At 40.7% G+C, this 22,048-nt stretch overlaps 1 protein-coding gene and 1 long non-coding RNA gene across 3 annotated transcripts; both read left to right on the forward strand.

Moving 5' to 3' along the window:
* The first annotated feature begins 147 nt into the window (after positions 1-147).
* On the forward strand, positions 148-15,622 carry BROX (BRO1 domain and CAAX motif containing). 2 transcript variants are annotated; one of them, XM_085541184.1, is made up of 13 exons: positions 148-257; positions 1,418-1,548; positions 2,310-2,447; positions 3,146-3,745; positions 5,683-5,778; positions 6,430-6,502; positions 6,842-6,947; positions 7,378-7,467; positions 7,890-7,975; positions 8,811-8,892; positions 9,626-9,776; positions 11,084-11,243; positions 11,733-15,622. In XM_085541184.1, exons 5-13 carry the CDS (start codon positions 5,717-5,719, stop codon positions 11,817-11,819), a joined length of 897 nt encoding a protein of 298 aa, XP_085397310.1. In that variant the 5' UTR covers positions 148-257; positions 1,418-1,548; positions 2,310-2,447; positions 3,146-3,745; positions 5,683-5,716; the 3' UTR covers positions 11,820-15,622. The 2 variants fall into 2 exon arrangements, with proteins under 2 accessions (XP_085397310.1, XP_015712670.2); XM_015857184.3 differs by having other exon boundaries at positions 2,310-2,416; positions 3,649-3,745.
* Positions 15,623-16,442: 820 nt separating this feature from the next.
* LOC146761308 (uncharacterized) lies at positions 16,443-21,318 on the forward strand. Its single transcript, XR_014943866.1, has 2 exons — positions 16,443-17,348; positions 20,253-21,318. It is a non-coding gene; the product is annotated as an uncharacterized LOC146761308 (long non-coding RNA).
* The last annotated feature ends 730 nt before the right edge of the window (positions 21,319-22,048 follow it).

Consider the following 22,048-nt stretch of genomic DNA (forward strand, 5'->3'; position numbering starts at 1 on the left):
CCGGCCCGGCCCAGCCGCCGCGACAACCAAACGAGGAGCCGCCTCCCGCCAGCGCCGCCCAGCGAGGGACGCTGCGCCGGCCGCGCCCGCCCGCGCCATCGCTAGCGAGGCACAGCGCTCAGAGCGAGGCCAGTTCCGCCTCAATACGCGTCATGGCGGCGGGCACGTGAGCGGGCAGGGCGCCGCCGCAGCTGAGACGGAGCTGTAGCGCCGGGCGGGGATCGAGCCGCTCCTCTGGGCCCCGCACAAGCGTCCCGGTGAGTAGCGGGGCTCCCGTAGGCCCCTCTCCCTTCGTCAGCCTATAGCGGGTGCGGCGGTGGGGCTGGTACGGCGCGGGCCGGCTGCCGGAGCGTGCGGCCTGGCCGGCACTACGGCTGTGGGGGCGTTGGGGCGGTAAACAATAAGCGGAGCGTCTGAGGGGCGGGGGGTGGGAGCCAGGGCGCTGCCTGCTCTGACAGTGCACCTGGGAACGGGCACTGTGGGGTTGGGGGACACCCCAGGTAAACAACGAGCAGGTCGGGACAAGGAACTTCCTGGTGATGCCCTAAGGGCCGGGCTCTAGCAGGCGCTGTAAGAAGTTGATTCTTCAGCAGGCCTCCCGGGTTTCAGCTAAGCAACACGGTGTTTTAGAACAGGGAATTTACAGCCCTAAAAAGGATCATAGGGGGTTTAGGTTGGAGGGGTTCTGAGGGTGTTTCCAGTCTAACACTGGCTGTAGGGTTAGAGTAGGGTGCTCAGGGCTTCACCCTATTAGATCCTGAAAACCTATAACCCATACCCTTTAGTGTAATGCATCCCCATCTCTTTAACACCTCCAATATAGTGACCTCAATGAATTGAGATACACCCGTGTAACAACTAGAAAGATCAACACAGCGGAATGGTGATACAGGAGATGTAATATCAAAGGGACCAGTGCAATGCAAAGTGTTACAAAGGAAAAGCATTCACCCACCTAGAGGCTTAGAATCTAAAGATTCAGGCCTGCAGGGAAAACTCCACAAAGAAGGAATCTCCAACCAGGTGTCCTTCCCTAGTGGCAGTCAGACCTTAAATGGGGTCTAAGAGAGGTGTGGCCAGGCTCCACCCCTTCCAGTCACACCTTCACCTGTCAATAGTTACCATACAACCTGTAAAAGATGTGGGAAGTATTTAACCTTAAGTATGCAGTAATATAGAACAAAGGTATAGCTTTTTTTGCTCTCATAGAAATAGTTGCCACATAGAAAATAGGTGCTCCAAGAGAATGAAATTCTAAAACTAAGCGTATGGGTGGTGAAGGTTTAGAGTTTCAAATAGAAATAAATATATTTAGAGTAATAATATATGGGACTTTTCAAATTATTTTAATTTGTGGACTGAGAAGCACCTCAGCTGTACGTGTTCTTACAGCTGCTCGTTTCTTTCCACGCTTCAGATTTGGTGTAAACGATATTACGGGAGGAAAATGACTCACTGGTTTCATCGCAACCCTTTGAAGGCTACAGCTCCTGTTCAGTTCAATTATTATGGGGTAGCAACCACTCCAGCTTCATCGAAGATTTGCAAGTAAGTGTGCTCGTAATCAACTTCAGCCTGTCTCTGTTTGGAGGATGTCGTTAAAAGTGATGGTTATTCTTCTAATTTGTTCCGAAGATAACTAGAAGTGTGTGGGCTGAGAGACAATGAAATGCTGATTACGCTGAATGCTTAGTTACAAAGAATGAATTATCCAGTTTTCAAGTTTCTTAGTGTAGAGCGAGACCTATTGTAATAATACAGAGGCAAAAGACTAAACATTTCTTTGTCTTTCTGGTGACTGTGCATTCCTCTGCAAAAGGTTACTCTGTAAGTGAATAAGACATAAATGTTTCATTGTAGTCAGATATATAACGAAAAGAGACCACGCTTTATTTTGCAGATCTGTTCTTATCTCTTCATATGCTCACCCCATTCATACACTGATGAATGTTCCTGCTTGTTACTGCTCTTTCCTCTACCTGCACCTAACCTCGTGGTAGATAAATGAATATTCTTTTTAGTCTGTTATAGAATTTATAGATAACCATTAATTTATTTCCTGTTATTCATAGTTATCTGTTCATAACATACTGTGCTTTTAACAAAGAAAATCAACCCTATGTGCCAGAGGTGAAAGGATTTCTGTGTTTATTATCATCTTCCTTTCAGAGTACCTTTCCTTATGTTAAGGTAGCCAAATTGAACACTGATTTTAACTTCCTTAGCCCAAAGAATGGTGGTAACGTAGGTGGATTCAACAGCATGCTCTTATGTAGAACTTTAGTTTTCTTCTTCTCTTCCCCATGCAGTGACTTGAGATTATCTCGAACACGACTTCTGGAGCTGTTCACAGACTTGAGCTGTAACCCAGAGATGATGAAGAATGCAACTGACTTGTACTTTTCGCTCTTGCAAGGTAGGAATGTGCAGAATGGCTAATAAATCAAGTATGTAGCTTGAGTTTTAATAATGCTTCTCTGAACATGTGTTGAACTAATCTTTTGTTAAACTCCGCACTTCTCAGGAAGGAGAGTATTTTTGTGGGTTCTGTGCTTAATGCCAGTCACAGACACTTGCTGGGCCTTTTGTGCAAGTTTCCGTGTCCTTTTTCATCCTCAGTAGAAAGCATTGGCTGTCTTATCCTCTTGCTCTTACCCTCATTGTGCTTCCTGTTATAGGAGAAAGTGTCATTTCTTAAACTGGTGAGTTGCTCCTGAAGCATAAATTGAATCTATGGCTTAGTTAATAAGGGTCACTCTTCAGTGTATACTCATGTTTTATTGCCTAATACTAGGCAATAGAACTTGTTGCAGACTTATGCTTCTGCTCTTTATCTTAGGTATATCCCTAGGTTCTTATTTTCAGTAGTTGGCACGTTTCCTCGAATCCCTCCTCCTGTCAATATTTCAATAACTCTCTTAGCAGTTTTTTGAGAACTCTCAGACAAGTTACTTAGGATCAGATTTGCAGGACTCAGATGATTGATGAAAACTCAGTTATTCTTCAGACTGCGGAAAGGGAAGCAGCTCAAGTTGGTGTAGTTCCCTCAGTCTCTTTAGCAGTGGCAGTTGTGGGCACAAAGAAGCAATTTCTTGTAGTCTGGGAGACAGGGTAGCTGGTAATTAGGTAAATCTATGCTTGTAAGTCCTTTTCTCTCTCGCTGTTGACCAGACAGCTTTTCCTGGACTTGACTTATCATTGTTACAGTAGCAGGGAGCAGCCATAAGCATCCTGTACCTAGCTGGGTCAAATTCCCAGCTAGTCATCATGTGGTACATGCAAGGCTTTACTTGAGCTATGAAGGCTGGCAGACCTACAAACTCAGCTAATGAAAGATGCCCTTGCCCACAGTATGGGATTGGACAAGATGATATTTTAAAGGTCTCCAACTCAAACATTTCCTAATTCTGTAAGCTGGTAACCTGGTGTGCAAAGATTTTCTTCTGGTTGCCAGTTTGTGTTTTTCAAGTCTTACTCTCAAGATGCTGAAGAATAAAAGTCTCAGGAGGTATCACGTTTTGAGCAGGACAGTAATAAATATTTACCTTTATCTGTGTTCTCACCAATTCTCGTTCCTTCGTTACTTCTTTCTGTTCTTTATTGAAATTGGCTGTCAGTACTGTTTTGTTTTTTGATTGTTTTCTTTAGGTTTTATCCTTTCACTGGATGACTCTGCCCAAGAATGCAAATTGCGATATATTCAGAACTTCAAGTGGACAGACACATTACAGGGACACGTGCCATGGTGTGTATGCTTTTCTGATTGCATGTTATGCAGTTATTTCCTTTTTGTCCATTACAAATGTGCACATATGACAGCACAGATGAATTAAACTTTGAACATGTAACAGAATTATGAACATAAAGTAGTTTCCAACAGCGTGTTGCTTTGCATTTTTTCTTAATTGCCATGCTGTAATAGGTGTTCTGCAGCATCTGTTGGCATTATATGGAGGCATGGTAGTGCTTGTTAATGATGAAAGACCCCACAGTGCTTTAGTTTGTTTACAAACTATATCTGCAGTTGGCTAATGCAGTGCAAAAAAGAGCTTCAGTATGAAAGCATAGTTTACTACAATTTAAAACTTTTTCATTTGGCACTGCTGTCTTCTAAATTTTTTTATTTAAGTTCAGATGATGATCAAGGACTGACTCTTGATCTTTTCTTCTGAAACTCCTAGTATATATATTCCTAGTGCAAACAAACAAAGCAGCTCTTTTAAGTAGGAATGTAGATCTGGAGAGAACCCCCTGGATTTTGGAAAGGGTCCAGAGGAGGGCCACAGAGATGATCAGGGGGCTGGAGCCTATGAGAATATGCTGAGGGAGTTGGGCTTGTTCAGCCTAGAGAAGAGAGGGTTGTGGGGTGACCTCATTGCAGCCTTTCAATACCTGAAGGGAACCTACACCCAGGAGGGGAGTAAACTCTTTGAAAGGGCTGACAATAGCAGGACACGGGGAAATGGATCCAAGTTGAAAGAGGGAAGATTTAGGTTGGATGTTAGGGGGAAGTTCTTCACTAGGAGAGTGGTTAGGCCCTGGAACAGGCTGCCCAGGGAGGTTGTGGATGCCCCGTCCTTGGAGGTGTTCAAGGCGAGGTTGGACGAGGCCCTGGGCAACCTGATCTAGTAAAGGTGTATGTTTGGTGGCCCTGCCAGGCAGGGGGGTTGGAACTACATGATCCTTGAGGTCCCTTCCAACCTGGGTCATTCTGTAATTCTGTGATCTCTTGATGTCATAGGCAATGAAGTTGTTTAGCCACGCTTACAAATCTGTCATGCTTTATTAAAAGTTGTGCTTTACTTCCTCAAAGCTTCCATTGCCCTTGAAAGATACTCTGCTGGTCAGGGTTTTGTCATGGATGTAAGCATTCGTTCTGATGCCAGTATTATTCTCCCCACCATCACACCTTTCTTTTTAATGCTTACTGCCTAAACTGTATTGAATTTAGAATTGCAGATTGCAGTCTTTTCAAAGGCCATGTTGAGGGTGGTGAGACACTGGCACAGGTTTCCCGGAGAGGTTTTGAATGTCCCTTCCCTGGAAGAATTCAAGGCCAGGCTGGATGGGGCTGTGAGCAACCTGGTCTAGAGGGAGGTGACCCTGCCTACAGCAGGGCATTGGAATGAGGTGGTCTTAAAGGTCCCAAACCATTCTGTGATTCTATGATTCTGTGTTTTTAGCTTTAGGAACTTCCTGTTAGTTGTGCATGCCAATTGACTGCAGTTATATAAGTACTTGCAATAACATTTACTGGAGAGAGATGTAATAGACTCTGACTTATTAACTTAGCAGTTACAACTTTTAAAGTAGACATTCCAGAGCAAGGCTTTCCACAAAATTTGCAATTAAAAAAAAAAAAAAGAAAAAGAAAAAATGTCAGCCACACCCAAAACTAAACAAATCTCAAGTTACTGCTTTAAAATAAAAGTTCCCAAGTGGTACTGGTAGGCATCTGAACATGGAAAGTTAAAATTATGAACTCTTAGAGGGAATAAGTAAAACTGAAGTGTCTTCTAGGCTGTTCTGCAAGTAGAAATGTCTGAATTGGGAATTGTTGGTTTGTTGGAAAGCAATGGCTACCTCTGCTGAAAATGATCAGGAGAGAGTTTGTCAGAACAAAATGGAAAACATTACATTGTTTGAGGGGGTTATTCTTTTTATTTTTCTCTCTTTCTTTAGCACCCAGCAGGATGCAGTGTTTGAACTGGTTTCCATGGGTTTTAATGTAGCACTGTGGTACACAAAATATGCATCAAGACTTGCTGGAAAAGAAGAGTAAGTGTTTTGTTCTTTTTCTTAGTAATTGTATTGCAGCAATATTCCAGAAGAATCAGCAGGTTCAGAATTTAGACTGCTGTCATGTATGTGCAGTGGAGACAGGAGGAGTTCAAGAAGATGAATACATCTTCATTCACGTGCTTTTAACATCAAAATGCTCTTCAGTCCTTTCTTCTGTTGATGAACAAATAGTGTTAATACCATTAAGCCATGGTGTAGAGAAAGTGTAAATTTTGTGTAAGCCCTTCATCCTTCCTGCTCTAGATACCTAAGTACGAAGTTCAAGTTCTTAAAATCATGGTCTGCTGACTCGCAGCCCCACGGGTTTTTAATGCTTTGTCTTTTAACGTTAAGGCTCCCTTCTACTTAAAAAAGCATAGGTTTCTTTTTCTTTTCTATTTGATTTTGTAATGTTTGAATGCTATACAGAGCTTTTTGGTGTGAGAGCATCACAGCACTGGAGCAAGTTACTTAGAGAAGCAGGGTGCTTTCCATGCCAGTTTCCAGATTCTGCTAGACAAAGCCATAACTGACCTAATCAGCTGTTGGCCATCGCCCTGTTCCAAAGCTGGAGGTGACACTAAATGACACTTAGGTTCTTCCCAACTAAAATGTCAGTGATTTGTTGTATATTTTGTCCTTTCTTAGCATAACAGAAGATGAAGCAAAAGATGTTCACAGAAGCCTGAAGATAGCAGCTGGGATTTTTAAGCATTTGAAGGTAGAATGACTGTTGTTGTTGTCCATTCTTTGTCTCTGGGTACATTTTGTCTTAGAAAAGTCTTTGCTTTTCTGACGAGGTTACAGAGTAAGCAAATACCCAGGACTGCCTGGATGATTCAGGGAAGAGAAGCATGTTAGTATATTTTGCTGTTGTTCAGTCCCTTCTTCTCAATGGAAGAATAGTCAGTCTGTCTACCCACTAGTATCTACAACAGTGCAGCCAGCTGGTTTGGGGCCTTCACTGAGTGTTCTGTTGTTCTAGGAATAAAAGATGTGCTTTGTATTGACAACAATGATATTGAGCCTAAACTGACTTAGAAGTTTGCTTTATACTCAGGAATGTCATATTCCAAAATTGATTACACCTGTAGAAAAAGGAAGAGATTTGGAAGCTCGACTTATAGATTCTTACATCATCCAGTGCCAAGCTGAAGCTCAAGAAGGTATCTTCAAATATATACTTCTTATTGGGGTGGGCTTTTAATGGAGCATGAGTTACAGTTATAGGCAGAAATGCTCCAAATCAGTTTGATACTACAAGTTTAACTAATTTGGAAGAACTTACATGCAATGTTGCTTCCCTCTTTTTCTCATCTTTCATGCGGTCTCCTCTGTGCTTGTCTAACATGAATTCCCTGTCCTTTTTCTTCAAAATATTTGCAGCTCACTGGTTAGTCTTTAGACTAACAGTTTTTCCAGCTTTCCCATTAACTCACAGCTGGTCTGCTCAAGAAACAGGCCATCTTCATCCTGTATCTTGGACACAATATGTTTTCTGCTCATATAGGGGTTTTGAAATGCTAAATGCATCCACTAATGTGGAGTGATGTTTTCAATTAGACTTTATACGATAGTGTGGGATTTTTTTTTCAGTGACAATTGCTCGGGCTATTGAGCTGAAACACAATCCAGGCCTAATAGCTGCCCTTGCTTATGAGACAGCTAACTTCTACCAAAAAGCTGGTAAGTGTCTTGTTTTGTATCCTTAGTGACCTGGTGTGTGTGTGTTATTGCCAGCAGACATGCCTCAACTGCTTGTTAATAGCAAAATTAATGCTATTTCTCAGTGGATATGCTTTGCGTATTTGGTCTATTCAGTGCATTAATGGATTCAGGTAGTGCTGTAACAAATGCATTCTGAAAAGACCTTCTGTTTTTGGGGGAGTTTTTTTCTGTAGCCAGTGGTGGGGATATACTGGTGAGTGGAGAGAAGACGGAATGGTGAGACTATGCAGTAACAGCAAACAAATGGTTGATGGTCATTGATTTCCAGCTACTTTGTGGTTAGGATCTGTTGCTAAGTTTATGAATGTTGATCTTTGAGTGGAGTTGGGGGTATTTCCTTTTTAATGTTTTAAACTCTAGTTTTACATACATATTTTCAGATCAAACATTATCCAGTTTGGATCCAACCTATGCAGGTAAATGGAGGAAGTACTTAAACTTGAAGTCCTGTTTCTATATGGCTTACGTAAGTACTTCGTTGATCTAACTCACAGTTTTTAGTGTTGTCTGTGGGCTGGATTGAGAGTGGGATTTACATATTGCCTCGACTTTATTTCCTTGCTGTGAAGAGACGCTCTGCAGTGTTGGTCACATTTGAAATGTTTCTGCTGAGCCTGGTGGAATTTCCTCAGTGTGGAGCTTATTGTGACCTTTGAAGCAAATCAGGTTGAGTGTAGTACTCATTTTCCATTATATGTATCAAAATCTGGTTCTAGGCATAATTCAGAGCTGCTCATGTTTTCTGAAAGTCCTGAAGGAAACTGCATCAAATGTTAAGTGCCATTCCAAGTGCTGTCCTCTTTGATGTGACTAATCTGTTAGTATAGTAGCACTCAGGTCTTCAGCTGCTCACTGTGCCGGTTACTTCCTGTAGCCTGTCATGGCCCATGATCTGGGTGTAGGGTCGGAATCAAAAGTTCTGAGTGTCTTTGTAAACTTCCTGGAGTTCCTGCTTACTCTGGGGTGGAGTTTAATACTGCACGCTGATACAGTGAAATCTGTACTAGACTGTATACTGCTACTTGTGGTTTGAAAGCCTTCATGAAGCTCCAGGATGCTCATGGCTAGATGTGAGACATCTTGCTTTAGACCCAGCTCAAGTGTTTGTGTTGAACTGTTTTGGTCAAAGTAAATGTACTTAGTCATCAGTGAGTGCTGCTTTGCCTTGCATTCCCAAATTGTCAGCTGTCTGCAGGGGATGGCAGCTTCAAAGGCAGCCAACTGATGTAAGGAAGGACAGAAGTGAATTGATTTGGGAAGTGCTTGGTGATGCTGATAACGATTTTGTCCTCTCTCATTAGGCATACTGTTACCACGGGCAAACTTTATTGGCCAGTGATAAGTGTGGGGAAGCGATTAGATCTCTACAAGAATCGGAAAAATGTAAGTGTGACTGAGACTGGATCATCGGATCTGATGGCATGCCCCCTTTACTTTGCTATATTACGGGTCGTTTTGCTTCTTATAAACTTAAGCTTTTATCCTTTTCCTGGTTAAAATCTGGCACTCGAATACAGAGTTACTGTTCATACTGTATGGTGTAGAGACAGGTGGCTTTTGCTTTTGTATCCCAGCAGCCTGTGCTGCTTAACTTTACCACATGTAAAAATGCTCAAATAATCCAATTAAAAACTTTTAAAAATAGTAAAAGAAAAAACAAAAAAGTAGAGTTAGAGCAAACTGAATTGGATTATTTGTGGTAAAACAGATACTGTGTTTTTTATTGTGCCTGCTGTTTAGAGATGAGTGCTTCTTTTCCAACTCCATATTAAGTATTGTTTATTTTTGAATGTCAGCTCTGCATGGATACCTTCGTTTCTATTCTTGTTCTCTACAGTGTTGCACAGTTTTCAAGCTTACTGTTGCATTTTGCCCCAAAAGTAAGAATATTTCCCTTCTCTCTACTCAAAAAACTGGTTTTCTTTTTCTGTTCTTAGTCATTTTTTGGATGCAGTAAATCTTGGCTGGAAGTGCTGCCTTTTAGTTTATTTTTGTTTCTGAGAAGTAAGAAGACTGAAGAGAGTCTGTTGTCTCTTAAAGCTCAAACAGTGTAGATCAGAACTGTCACTTAACAGACTTGTTTAATTGATTTTTATTACATTTCTTTCTTGCACAGTTTTTGCTAAGGCTGAGGCATTGTGCAAAGAATATGGAGAAACCAAAGGGCCTGGGACTACTGCCAAACCTTCTGGACATCTCTTCTTTAGGAAATTAGGAAGTTTGATTAAGAACACACTTGAAAAATGCCAGAGAGAGAATGGATTCATGTAAGTAATTTGGGATTGGTACAAGACTCTGTATGGCCTGTTACTATCTTATCTGTTGGTTTTTTTTGCTGTTGTTTTTCAGGGTGAGGTAGTAAATGTTATTTTCCGATTCTTACACTGTGATAGAGCGTAACATGTAGTTTACAGAATTACAGGTTTTTTTCTCTCTTACTGGACTTGTATGTGTCTGTGCTACCACTTTCTCTGTGTAGGTTGGACTGACATAGTGGAGAGGTTAAGCTGCTTCCTTCCTTTGTTCCACAGCTACTTTGTTCCTTTGTCTTCTACACTGGAGAAAGTCGTGCAGCAGTTGCTGTGTTGCTTTAGTACCCTTTTCCCTTGTGATGGATTCTAGTAGAAGAGAACAGAGGGAAAATTGACAAGACTGGTGGCTGATTCTGATTTACTAGTGGGAAGATGAAGCAGTCCTGTCTTCCATGAAGAATATACTTAAGATATTAGGAGCTTTACAAGTCTAATTAATACTACCAATAAGACTGTCAGCTCATGCTCCTTCCAAGAAAGAGTTTGGTAGTGGTTTAAAATAGCAAGATTAGTTTGGCTTTAGAATTCTCTTGGCGACTTCTTTCTCCTTTTCTCGGCTTTTATAAACATAGTGTTCTACAGTAGGATTATTCCCCTTTTTACAGAATTTGAGCACCAGTGTGGTGGGGGAATTGACTAAATGAAAAGATTGTCAAGTATGCCAAACTGAACTGCAAATAGGAAAGGAAACTAGAGAATCAGGAGGCTGTTGGGGTTGATATGCCTGCCACAGAGCTCTGTCACAGCACAGGAACTAAGGTAGTATGTATTAATAATAGTCAGTTTTCAACTATTGTTAGTTTGCCAAGGGGAGTTTAATATCCTCGTTCAGGCTTTGTGTTATATCAGGCCTTTGTGAGTGTTGCTGCTAATATGCAGTCTGGCGCATTAAGGTTGGTCTTGTAATAGTGGAGGAAAAAGAGCTGCCCCCTTCATTTCTCTTGGGTAATGTTTTCAGATATATATATATATATATATATATATTTAAGATCTTTCTGGACAAAAGGTATTCTTCTCATTGAGGTACTGGGAATGATGGGTGCCAAGCAGGAAAGAACACACCTGGCTCTTAGGGTTGAACAATACCAAGAAGGAACTACTTATGTTGCAGATCTTGCTGATAGGATGCATGCTGGATGGTGCCTTCATGAAGCAGAATGAGTGTAGTGCTGTGAAAACCTGGATTGTGTTTCTTTAGAATTGCAAATGAAGCTTCCAGAGAGAGAGTGTTGTTTTCAATTTGTTACTGTATTCTACCACAGCTATTTTCAGAAGGTGCCCACAGAGGCTCCCCAGCTGGAACTGAAAGCAAACTATGGCTTAGTAGAGCCTGTTCCTTTTGAATTTCCTGCCTTGAATGCACACTGGACTCCTGAAGCGCTTGCTGCATTTGATCTCACCAAGAGACCAAAGGATGACACTGTAAGATAATCTTATATATCTTTCTTTCCTGTTAGCGTTTTTCTGTCTATAATGAGTAACTATTTTAGTCTTGTATAATGTTTCTCACATCAGTAGGAAGAGACTTAGATGCGCAGCTACCTCCTGAGCTCACGTTTCCCCTGTGCAAGGAGACAAGTTGGTTAATCCCTCTGCCGCACTACCAGCTACTGGAGAATAGGGGTTATATTTTTCTAAATCCTGAATAAGAAGAAATTCTTGAATGCATATAAGACACTGAGATGATATGGGCCAGAATGCTATAGAAAGATCCTCTTAAGAAAATGTATTATTGAAAGATGCTGAAATAGTCAGCATTTGGCTTTTTTCCCTTGCCTTTGCTCGAAGTCTTTAGTCTTGAAAAGAGGGAGAGCTGTTAGATGAGGATATGTAAGTTAGCGTTGCTTGAATGCTGTGGAGGCCCAGTGGTTTGTACTTGTGGTATTTAATTTCTTTTTTTCTTGTTCGCAGGCTAAACCAAAACCAGATGAAGAAGTAAAGCCTCTGAAGGAGCCAGATATAAAGCCTCAAAAAGACAGTGGATGCCAGATTTCTTAAGTGCCATAGGTGCTTTGAATTCATGTTAAAACTGTATTAATTGGACTCCAGGGCTTTTATTCCCAATCTCCCTTTCTCTGGTGGTTCTTTTTTAATTTAGAAGACTATGATAGCTTACTTTTGTTAGTATGCATCTATCTTGCTTAAGGATGTGACACATTTCTAGCAGTTTATTTATATCTGACTTATTTTGGTTTTGGTGGGGTATCATAGAATGAATGAGCTTAAATGTTCCTATTGTGCCTCTAGAGAGTTTCTTTTTGTGGGTTTCTACCCACAAGTAGCAAAGGAAATATCACGATTGTAATGCTCGAGGATTTTCCATTAAAATATATGCTATTTAACGTCACGTTCTGCAAATGGAAGTTTGCATGAGAGGTTATATTTATTCAGGTTTGTCATACAGGCTTAGCATCTCGACATGTTATAATTCACTTAATTGCAGTGAGTGAAGAATGTGTAGGTTGGTATCCGGTTTTATTTCACAGGACGTGGAAAATCTTCAGTTTTGCATAATTGGAGCACAATGTATATTCTTCTGAAACTATGAGCCTCTGTTCTTTCCTCTTTAGGTTAAGGTTCTTGTATAAGATTTGTGGTGAGGCACTTTAGCTTGTCTGTCCTTAAATTAAAATCCTCTACTAGCACATTGTATGTGGAAGTAATGCAGCAAGTAATAAGGAAATGCTTGAAAGTGATGCATCGCAACATCATTCATTCATAGCTTTTGGAATTTTAAAGTGCTGGTAACTGTGAAAGCAGCAGATATTTGAAGTCTCCTGACACTACAAAAGCTCAGTTTGAATACATGAAGTTGTAATGCATAAGGCAGTAGAATGGTAACTAAGATGCTGTGTTTCTGTCTAAGTAATGTCTAAAAGAAGCTGTTAGGGTAACAGGTGAGATTAGATAAATTGCAGAAAGAACAGCTGTGAGACCAAGCTCTAGATTTCCTTTATGCTATTTGAAAACTGCTATATCTCAGCTTCTGCAGTAGTGCACTGAAATCAGCTCCTTTTGAAGAGATCTCACTGAAACCGAGCTCAGTCAAGACTGAGAAAGTATTTTGCAGAACTTGCTTTTTCTGTATTTGCCTACTGTGGAAAATGTGAAAGCATTCTTTAGTACTGAGCACTCAACACCACCCATGTCAACAAAACTGTAACTTTCCAATTTGTTGTAGTGGGGGGAGGGGGAGGGGAATACAGTGCATGTATTGAAGTGAGAGCCTTGCAGTCTCTAGATACTGGTTACTGCATTTAACTGCTACCTGAGAAGGAAATTAAGCTTGAGAATGTTCCCGTTTCAGGAAGACATGATGGCATGTGCAATTCACGTGACGTATGCTGTAAAAATGTTCTTTGCATTGTACTGTCTGGATTGGTTCTCTTTCCACTGTGGTGTAATTCAGTATTTTATTTCCAACATTCCATTGGACCAGTGTAACTTATTTAGTTTATAGGGCTGGAGCATAGGCCTGTGGAACTACAACCTTGTGACGAGGTTAATATGAGCCTCAAGACTCTTCCCAAGGTACTGGACCAAAGTGCAGAATTCACTGCTGTAAAAGACAAAGAGGATCTAATACTGGCTATCGTGGTGAATCAAATGCAGAACTTGCACCTTCCATTGACGGATTTTTCTTTCAGCCAAGTCTGTACACAAAAATATGCATAAAATCAACTGAGCTGCTTCTTTGGAAGAAGTTTCTATTCTTTAAGGGCTTATGTGGGTAGAGATAATAACTATCAAGAAGAATTTTATGTCCAAAATAGGTCTGTTCTCTTCCGATGCTGTAGAAATAATTGGAGTATATTTTATGCAGAGTTATTCAGATCTGTTTGTAACTGATTGGCTGAGGTTTCTAGATGTCTTGTATTGTTTAAAAACAAACAAAGTTTGGCAGAAAAGATTTTTAGTCCTTCTACAAAGCTTATTACAGCTGTAGTCATCTGCATTTTCCTAGCCCGCTCCCTCTAAGGATCAAGATGCTGTAAACTCCATTTCAGAACAGCGAATTTTTGTAGTTGCTCATTGCTCTGGAGAAGTCTGTGTGTGTCAATATTGACGTGTCCCAGCCCAGTCAATTTTCTTTTTAGACAGACTGCATTCCAGTTTTCCTTCTCCCCTCCCTCTCCATCTGCTACGCTCTGTGGCACAGGCTTACCTTGGTCTGCTATTGCACATGTAGATGCCAGGACTCATTTCCAGTGACCATGGGTGTATTTCAGTGTATAAATATCTTAAAATGAACAAGTCATGACTAAATCATGACTAAATCATTCCCAAACAAATGCTTAGGGAAGATTATTTTAAGGCCTTGTAATTCTTAATTCTTTGGACTTTTTCTTCAACCAAGTGGTTTGTTTGATTCGAGTTCACTGTAAATAGTTCAGGGCATAACCAAGTGGGTTGTGTCAGATTATGGCATTACTTAAGCCAAGCTGTGTAGCTTCTTCTGCCATAGCTGTTTTGGTAAATATGATGTAGTAGCTTAAAAATAGACTAATGGAACAAACTAATTCACTTAACATGTGTTGCTTTTCAAGACAAGCTTTGTTTACTTGTAGTTAAAATCCTATGGTGAACATTGGATAGTTTTGCCCAAGAATAAGGAACTGGAAACTGCTTAGTGTGAGAAGTATAGAGTGTGGTCAGTCAGTGAGCAGTTCTCTTTGGTTTTGTTGGATGGTGGCAAGAATTACTGTAAATAATATATAGATTGCCTGTTGAATGTGCTCAAGAATATAGGTGAATTGACTGAGAGTTTCAGGAAATTTAGAAGCCTAGCAGCTGTGTTCTTTCAATTATGATTTCTTTTTGTAATTTTTAAGAGTGAGGTATTTTAAAGGATGACTTTTTAATACTCTTTTGCTGTAAGAGCCTGTTTATGTGGCCGCTCTCTGGTTTAGAAGCTCTGCTGGGTAAACCTTCAAATGATGTTGGTGTAAATAGTCTTTATAAACTTGCACTCTATCTGAGATAGGACAAAACTGCAACTGAATAAAATACTGGGTGCTGGGCCCTCTACTTCATCCTTTTAGAATGTATTGGTTGTCTTTAATCTTCTACAAATCAAACTGCTAAGCTACTTGTAAGATCTATATTTAAATACCTCTAATACACTTCTTCCACGTTTCTGGGTTGAGAGTAATCTCCACCCATCATGTGAGACTCCTAAAACTGAAGGACTGCATTTGGCCCTCAGATGCTGATGTCCACCTCCAACTGAATTCAATAGAGGAGTTTTGCCTGTCAGCCCAGGGGTGATATTTGATCACCTGATGGTTCAGCATGATTAAGTAGTGTGTCTGTAATGATGGTGCTGGTTCATAGTATAAGCAAGAGAACAGATACCTGTATCTGTGTAGGGTATAGTCACCTTTGCACTTTAGAATTTCTGATCTTGCAATTTTATCACAATACCATATGACTGTAAATATTCTTTCCTGTCCTTTTAGTTTGGTTGCACTGATTTCACTGCTGTGTTGATACGATTTCTATGAGAAACGTTACTAAAATGTATTTTTAACTGTCTGTGTATAAAATAAACTCATGAAGCTTATCTCTGCCTTCAGTATTCAGGGAACACAAGAGGAGGCAATAACCCCTCTATGTTCCATGTGAATTCAGAGAAGTTGAAAGTTTCTCTGTACTGGCTGAGGGCTGATATGTTACACCTTATCAGTGCACCTACTATCTAACTCCTGTCTAGCCTGAAGCTCCAACAGTAACGTTAACTCCTGTTCATGTGTATTACTTATCCCTTTAAAAATAAACTAAAAATCCATTTTTAAGAGTCACTGTGTTGTCACAGCAGTAGCAGCTGGTGTTGTCACATACTTCTCATAGCGGATATTTGTCTCTAGATTTAGTGTGCAAAATGTAGGTTTTTCTACAGTGGCTGAATTTATTCAAGTCTTTTTCCGCTGGTAATGCTCTGAAGATGAACAAATGTCACCTGGCAGCTTAGGGACCCCTGGATCAGCTCTTTGCGTAGGAAGGCCTGCCTCCTTTGGTGCCTGGGCCCTAATGGATTTCAGTCTGTAGGAAGCAAGTCTGTGCTGTGATCAAACCTCAGTCAAACCAGTTATGATGAGACCGAACCCAACAGCCTTATTCTATGAAGGCAGTCACCATGCAGTCTTCAGCTTTGTGGTATGTAACCTCAAGTTTCAGAATATTTAAACAGTGTGATCATGTTTTCTTTCACCCGTCAGAAAACTAAACATAGTAGCAAGAAACAGCATCTATTTTGAATGTCACTTTCTTCAATTCAATATGAATGTAATAATTATATAGAGAATACTTTGGCTCTGTAGTATGGCCACGGAGAGTTGCATGAGTTGAGTGCATAGAGAGATTTCAATTATAATGAATCACCTCATGGTTGGTTGTTTTTCTTTGTTTGTTTTTAGTATTAAAGTGTGAGTCTGTGCCTGTACAAAGTCCTGGTGCTTGGTAAGTCCTGTGAGGGTGTGGGATACTCTGTATCTTCTGGTTAGGGGCTTTAATGCTGTGTGTGTGGCTGGACACTGCTCTACATTGCCAGCAGGTGGCACATGAATCGGGAACAAATCTTTTTCATAGGTATAGCTGGCTCTTTTAGTTCTATGTAAACATATGCTGGAGCCTTCTAGCCCCTGAGGGTTTAGCTGGGTTTCTAGAAGGCAAAACTAGACTAAGGGAATTAAATACTAAAGCCTGCAACAGCCTTTTTGAATGCTTCCCTCAGCAGTAGCAATTTACACATACGTTTTGTGCTTTATTCTTTCTTCTTGTTCCGGTTTCTCTTTTACCTGTTCTTAGGCTAATGTAAAGTTTGCAAATAGCCAGGGCCCACCCGCAGTTCAAATACAAGCAGTCCTTGCATCCTGTAGCTTTAGGGCTGGGTTTCCTGATTTGAAGCTTCAGAAGGTAACTCCTCACTGACCTTCTGCCATAAGGTGGATTTAGGACATTACTCTTGTTAAACACTGTGGTGTTAATTTCACTGATTTGTTTGCTGTTATATGTTTTGTACTCTTCCAGCTTTCGTCCAGTAAACAAGTTGCATTTATAAACACTGAAAAGTATATTTTTCCCTAGCTGGCTTACAGCAAGAGAAATATAAAGACTGATGATGCAACACAAAAGTAAGTGAAACTAATAAAAGAAAAAAAATAAATAAACCTAAGAAGCATATTCTTAAATGAATGGTAAGGTGTTGAAGGTGATGAGCTACTGTGTCACCCTTCCACTGCCCTGAAATTGCATTTCATGAGATTCTGACCCTTCTGTATGATGCGGAATTTTGTCCTCTTTATTATTCTTCTTTTTAAAGAACAGACTTGTACCCTCAGTATCTACTGCACCAGAACCGTGCTCCCTGTAGATACCGTTTGTTGAGCAGGAGGAGGATGCTGCTTTCCACAAGAGTGAGGAGCACAATGAAGTTGTCGATGGAGCCTGAGGATTGTTTATTTTGCAAATGGTGAGACACTGGAAGAATACAGCATGGAAGAGAAGGAGCAGCAGCGTGCTGATGTGGTGAGCCCCACATTGTTTCTTCATGAACCAGTGGGGAGTGCAACATGAATGAAGCATGGTTTCTAGACTTAGCTGAGCTGAAAAATGATGTTCTTACCAGATGGAAAGGGGAAATGTAATTTATAAAAATACTTAAAGCTGATCTCATTTTGGCCTGGTCTTGGAAGAGATTAAAAACCGCTTTACTCTCACAAGCACCTCCAGGTGGTGCATCTCTGCAACATACATCTTTCCAAATTCAGATTTCTGTGCAGCTGTTACCTATCTTGACTATCCTAACAAAATATGCCATTTGTGGTGGAATTCTATGAATGATATAATAGCTGAATCTAACCACGGGCATCAACCTGTGAGAGATGGATTTACACAGTGGCAGGCTTCTTTGCAAAGTTTCAGATCACTTCATATTATGAGCTAGGTGATGCAGGACTGTGTTTAGTGCAGCTTCATGGATGAGCTTGTCTTTAGGTTTTAAAGCTTTCTGCTCTGTAGCCCGTGCTGTCCTGGGGGTCATGTCTGTGGTTTTGGACAGTTTAAATTGCAACCACTTCATTTCTTTGGAAGTTCAGGTTTGTTCTTCTTTTTAATGATTTCTTGACTTACTTTACCAATGGATTAACTGGAATGCATTTGCTGTTTTATCTCTTGCTGGAGATAATGTAAACCTTTTCTTCCCATCAAATAATATAATCAATCAACTAATAATTCAGAATAGGTTGCTTGATATCAGCCTACTGGTCTTTTACAGTAGCCTGAAAGATTTTTTCCTTGCCTTTGGGTACTTGGAGCCTTACTGTGAGCAAAAGAGCGATTAGAAAATAGTAAGAAAAAACCTGGTTATCACACAGGTAGGTAACAACCAGCTATGTTAGGTGCACCATTAATTGTATGCTGCCTTCGTGTTTAGAGCAATTTGGCAGAAAACATGTGAAGAATCCACAGAAGAATCTGAATGGAGTGATTGTAATTAAGGATAGGCTGTTTTGTCTGGCTCTTGCCCCAGGACAGATCAAATCATTCTCGATAGGCCTGTCAAATTTATTCCCAAAGACTTCTGGTCACTTTTACTGCCTCAGCTCACTTAGTAATTGATTCTGGTGGTTTGAAATGCTTCCACCAAAAATTCTTTATTAACGTAGATCATGCCTTCTACGTTTCAAGTTTCTTTCTTATCCTATCAACAAATCATCCTCTTGTCTTTCACCGTCTTTTCCTGTATTTGACTGTTACCATGCCTCCCCTTAGCTTTTCTATCTGTAGACTAAACACCGTGCCTCTGCATCTTTCTGCTTTAGTCTTATTTCCTGAGCTATTTACTCATTCTTGCTGCCGTCCTCTGGACTTTCTCTCATTTGTCCACATGCTTTTTAAATGTTGTCATGCCCAAAACAGAACAGAAGCCTCCAGCTGGGGCTCACCAGGACAGAGGAGTGCATAACTGCTACCTAAGCAGCTGTTTCCCATCTGAAAACAGAACAATATTGTCAGAAATTTTCTTGCATCCTGGTAACTTTTATTTTTTCCCCCTAAAATGTTTCTCTCGTGGATAATGTTTTGAACTGTATTCCTGTTGTCCATACTACTCACAACTGTTTGCCAAATTGTATTCGTAGATGCATCTATTGCGTCAACCCATCCGCTAATGAAGGTACAAGTTATAGATGTCCAAGCCAAAGCCTTGTTCTGTGTATCCCTCTGCGCTGACAGTGAAACATTAGTAGCTAATCCCTGCCTGTTCTTTCACTGAAAAACAACTTTTCTTAGGCAAGTCAGACCTGTGGCTGACCCCTTTCATTTGAAGCAACACCATGTTGCTTATTGTCATTCCTTCCTCTCATATTTGCTACACTTTTTCCTATAGTGAATTTTCGAATGAGCGCCACATCACCATTCATAGCATTATGGCTGCTGCTTAGATTAGTTATTGTTTAGGACTACACAATGTATTAATTATAATGATTACTGTCAAACAGCAAAAAGGCTCTTGAGATGGGGAGTTAAGTTATGTAGAAGAAGTATTAATGTCTATACCTAATGTGAATTGCATCCTCTGTCCTTATGCAAAGTGAGAGGCTTCAATTACAAGATCCTGAACCACCTGCCTGACCTTAAGATAACTGCTCATTCAAGGGAGCATGGGCTGTTTTCAGTGTTTTTTATACATCTATGCAGTCTTATTTCATTTCTATGCTACATTGAAATGTAATACAGAATGGGGCCTTACCATCTCCTCTTGGGTTTATAAGGAGTGGTGGCATGGAAGTATCTGAATGCTCTGCATTTGTATGTTTTTATGATGCAAAGATGAGTCAAAATGGTCAGCGGTCAACTAACTAAGAGTGCCCAGCTAGAAAGGTCATGGGACATCTAGCATGAGATGCTGGGGATAATGTTCCTATTGCACACTTCTGTAGCAGCTACTTATGGTCAAGGCTTCTGCCAAGGGACTGCAGGTGTTTCAAGACAGATTCCAGTTAGTACTCACTAGGTAGCTATGAACTGTTAAAATCACATGGGGATTACATGGGAGCTCTAGGGTAGAGGCTGCTATAGCATCTACCTTTCTCTGTCACCTTCAGGCAACCTCTGCTATACAAACATATTTTCTTCTTCATTTGCATCTTCCAGCCCCTCCATTACCACAGGTGTGGTTCCTATGTGCAGCATCATCCTTCCCCCCGATATCCAGATCCACACCAAAGGCAGTGCCTGCTCAGTCCAACTGATAAGAAGGTGCAACTCATATAGGGAAATACAGGCTATACGGTCTCTTTTCCATTGTTCAACATAAGTAAGGGATTTAATGAAAGGATGCAGTGAGAAACATTCTGAAGCACATCTTAACTTTGTATTCTGTATTATTTCTTTGAGCTAAGTTCACACTAATGTTGTCTTTTCAAATAGTTGAAGTACTCTGGAGGGAAAAAGAAGAAACAACAACAGAGAAAACAACCAACAGTATTTCTGAGGATTGCCCTATGTGCCTTCCAGACATGAATCTTCTCAGCAGCTTGTGTGTTTGATCATGGGCAAACATTCCCAGGAACAGCAAAAGCTGGACCTGTGACCCCTTCTGTCGGTTCTCAAAGCTCTGAAACACTCTAGTTCCCCCACAGTTTATGGCTGTTAAAACAATTTTTTTTTGTAATCACGACCTGGAGAAAACTCATTATTGTTTTACTTCTGCCCATGTTTTCAAATGCTAAGAAGTTCCTTTCTTCCCCGTGTGGCACAAAACAGCTCAGCACTAACAAAAATGAAGTGAGAAGTCTGTGACTTTCATTTCTGTATTAGAATCAGTGTGATCTATGAGGTGTATTAATTAGTAGGTAGTGAGTTAGTTGGGTTGGAGCTAAATTATAGCAGTTATATGAGGTGCAGTTGAGCCCTGTAATGGATGAAACTGAGATGAATTTGTTCAATTGAAACGTAGCATGAATGGTATTTTCTGGACAGCAAGTGAAGTGGGATTGACTACCCCAGAAATACTGGCCAGCCCTCTGGAAAAGATTTAAAGGCAGGGTTATGAAGGAGATAAGTAAGGAGGAGACTCCCAAGTACATTTTCGATAGCGTAATAGACCGCTCCCTATGTCATCTTGTCTGCTGATCCTTAATGTTCATGTGGGTGAACACAGCTGTGCCATTTCCTGCTATTGGATAAAATGCCCTTTGCAAAAAGCCCCTGAGCAGAAGGGTGACATTCCAGGTGTTATTTTTCTTTTGTGCGTTTTCAGCTTGTGAACTCCTCAGAGGGAAATGTGCTGCGCTATTGGGATTGAATGAGCCTAAATATGAATATGCAGTAGAGGAGTACAATAGAAGATACAGGAGAGGATGTGCTTTATTTTACTCTACTCCTGTGCTCTATGCCAGAAAAAGCTGGTTTCGATCCTGAATAATTTATTGTTGGAGTAAATTTGGTTCTGTAATGCTGTTTCAATTAAAGTTATTTGGAAGCTTTAGGAGAATCTGAAGTGTCATTAGCTTGTGTCCTACTACGTGCTCCAATCCTGTATGGTACATTCTGCAGTTACTGTGTTTAAGCTGGATTTTGGTTGCAAATAATCCATGAAACTGAGCAGGTAAGAAGTTGACACAGCCTTGGGGGTTTGTTTCCCAGATTGATGAGGTGGGGGGTGTTGCAGGTGTGTAGTCAGGTTGTTTTAGTGTTGCTTTCTGATAGCAGAATCAGAAATCAATGTTATTCTGGGCCCTAGGGATGAATATTAACCCAGATTTGGGGGTAGGAGTACAGGATATCGTGTTAGCAGTACATCGTAAGGAAAAGTCTTGAGAAATAGAGAGGCACCTTGGAAAACAATGTCTAAGCAGGAAGGACTCTTGGGAATGCAATTGATATAAAAACCATTCCCTAAAACCAAATTATGGAATGCTTTTCTTTTGCTGTCACCAGCTCTGAAAGTCTCTATGAGCGTGTAGCTCTGTTGCAACACTTCTGTTTTGATTAGTGGTGTTGGCTCTTGGGTAACACAGCTGAATAATGTAATGCAACTCCAACTCATTCCTGCCAGGAACACAATAACCTGCTCTGCTTTGTTATGCTAAGAGAGGTTATTGGCTGCTGTGAGAATGGTTCAGCCTTTAGTTGGTCAAAGTCCCTGTGTTTCTTGAGGAAACTGCTGAAGGTGGATGAAAGTTGTGTTGGAGTCAAGTTTTTCTAGCAGTAAAATTGTTTAA

This window comes from Coturnix japonica, chromosome 3, assembly GCF_054131305.1.
Source record: "Coturnix japonica strain WE chromosome 3, WE-NBRP24, whole genome shotgun sequence".
Classification (NCBI taxonomy): Eukaryota; Metazoa; Chordata; class Aves; order Galliformes; family Phasianidae; genus Coturnix; species Coturnix japonica.

What these genes read in the sequence shown, in the direction of transcription:
- BROX (XM_015857184.3), top strand. Translation starts at nt 1,448, where the DNA reads ATGACTCACTGGTTTCATCGCAACCCTTTGAAGGCTACAGCTCCTGTT. An exon ending in TTACAGGGACACGTGCCATG is followed by an intron (nt 3,746 to 5,682) that starts GTGTGTATGCTT and finishes CTCTTTCTTTAG; the next exon opens with CACCCAGCAGGATGCAGTGT. An exon ending in AGACTTGCTGGAAAAGAAGA is followed by an intron (nt 5,779 to 6,429) that starts GTAAGTGTTTTG and finishes GTCCTTTCTTAG; the next exon opens with CATAACAGAAGATGAAGCAA.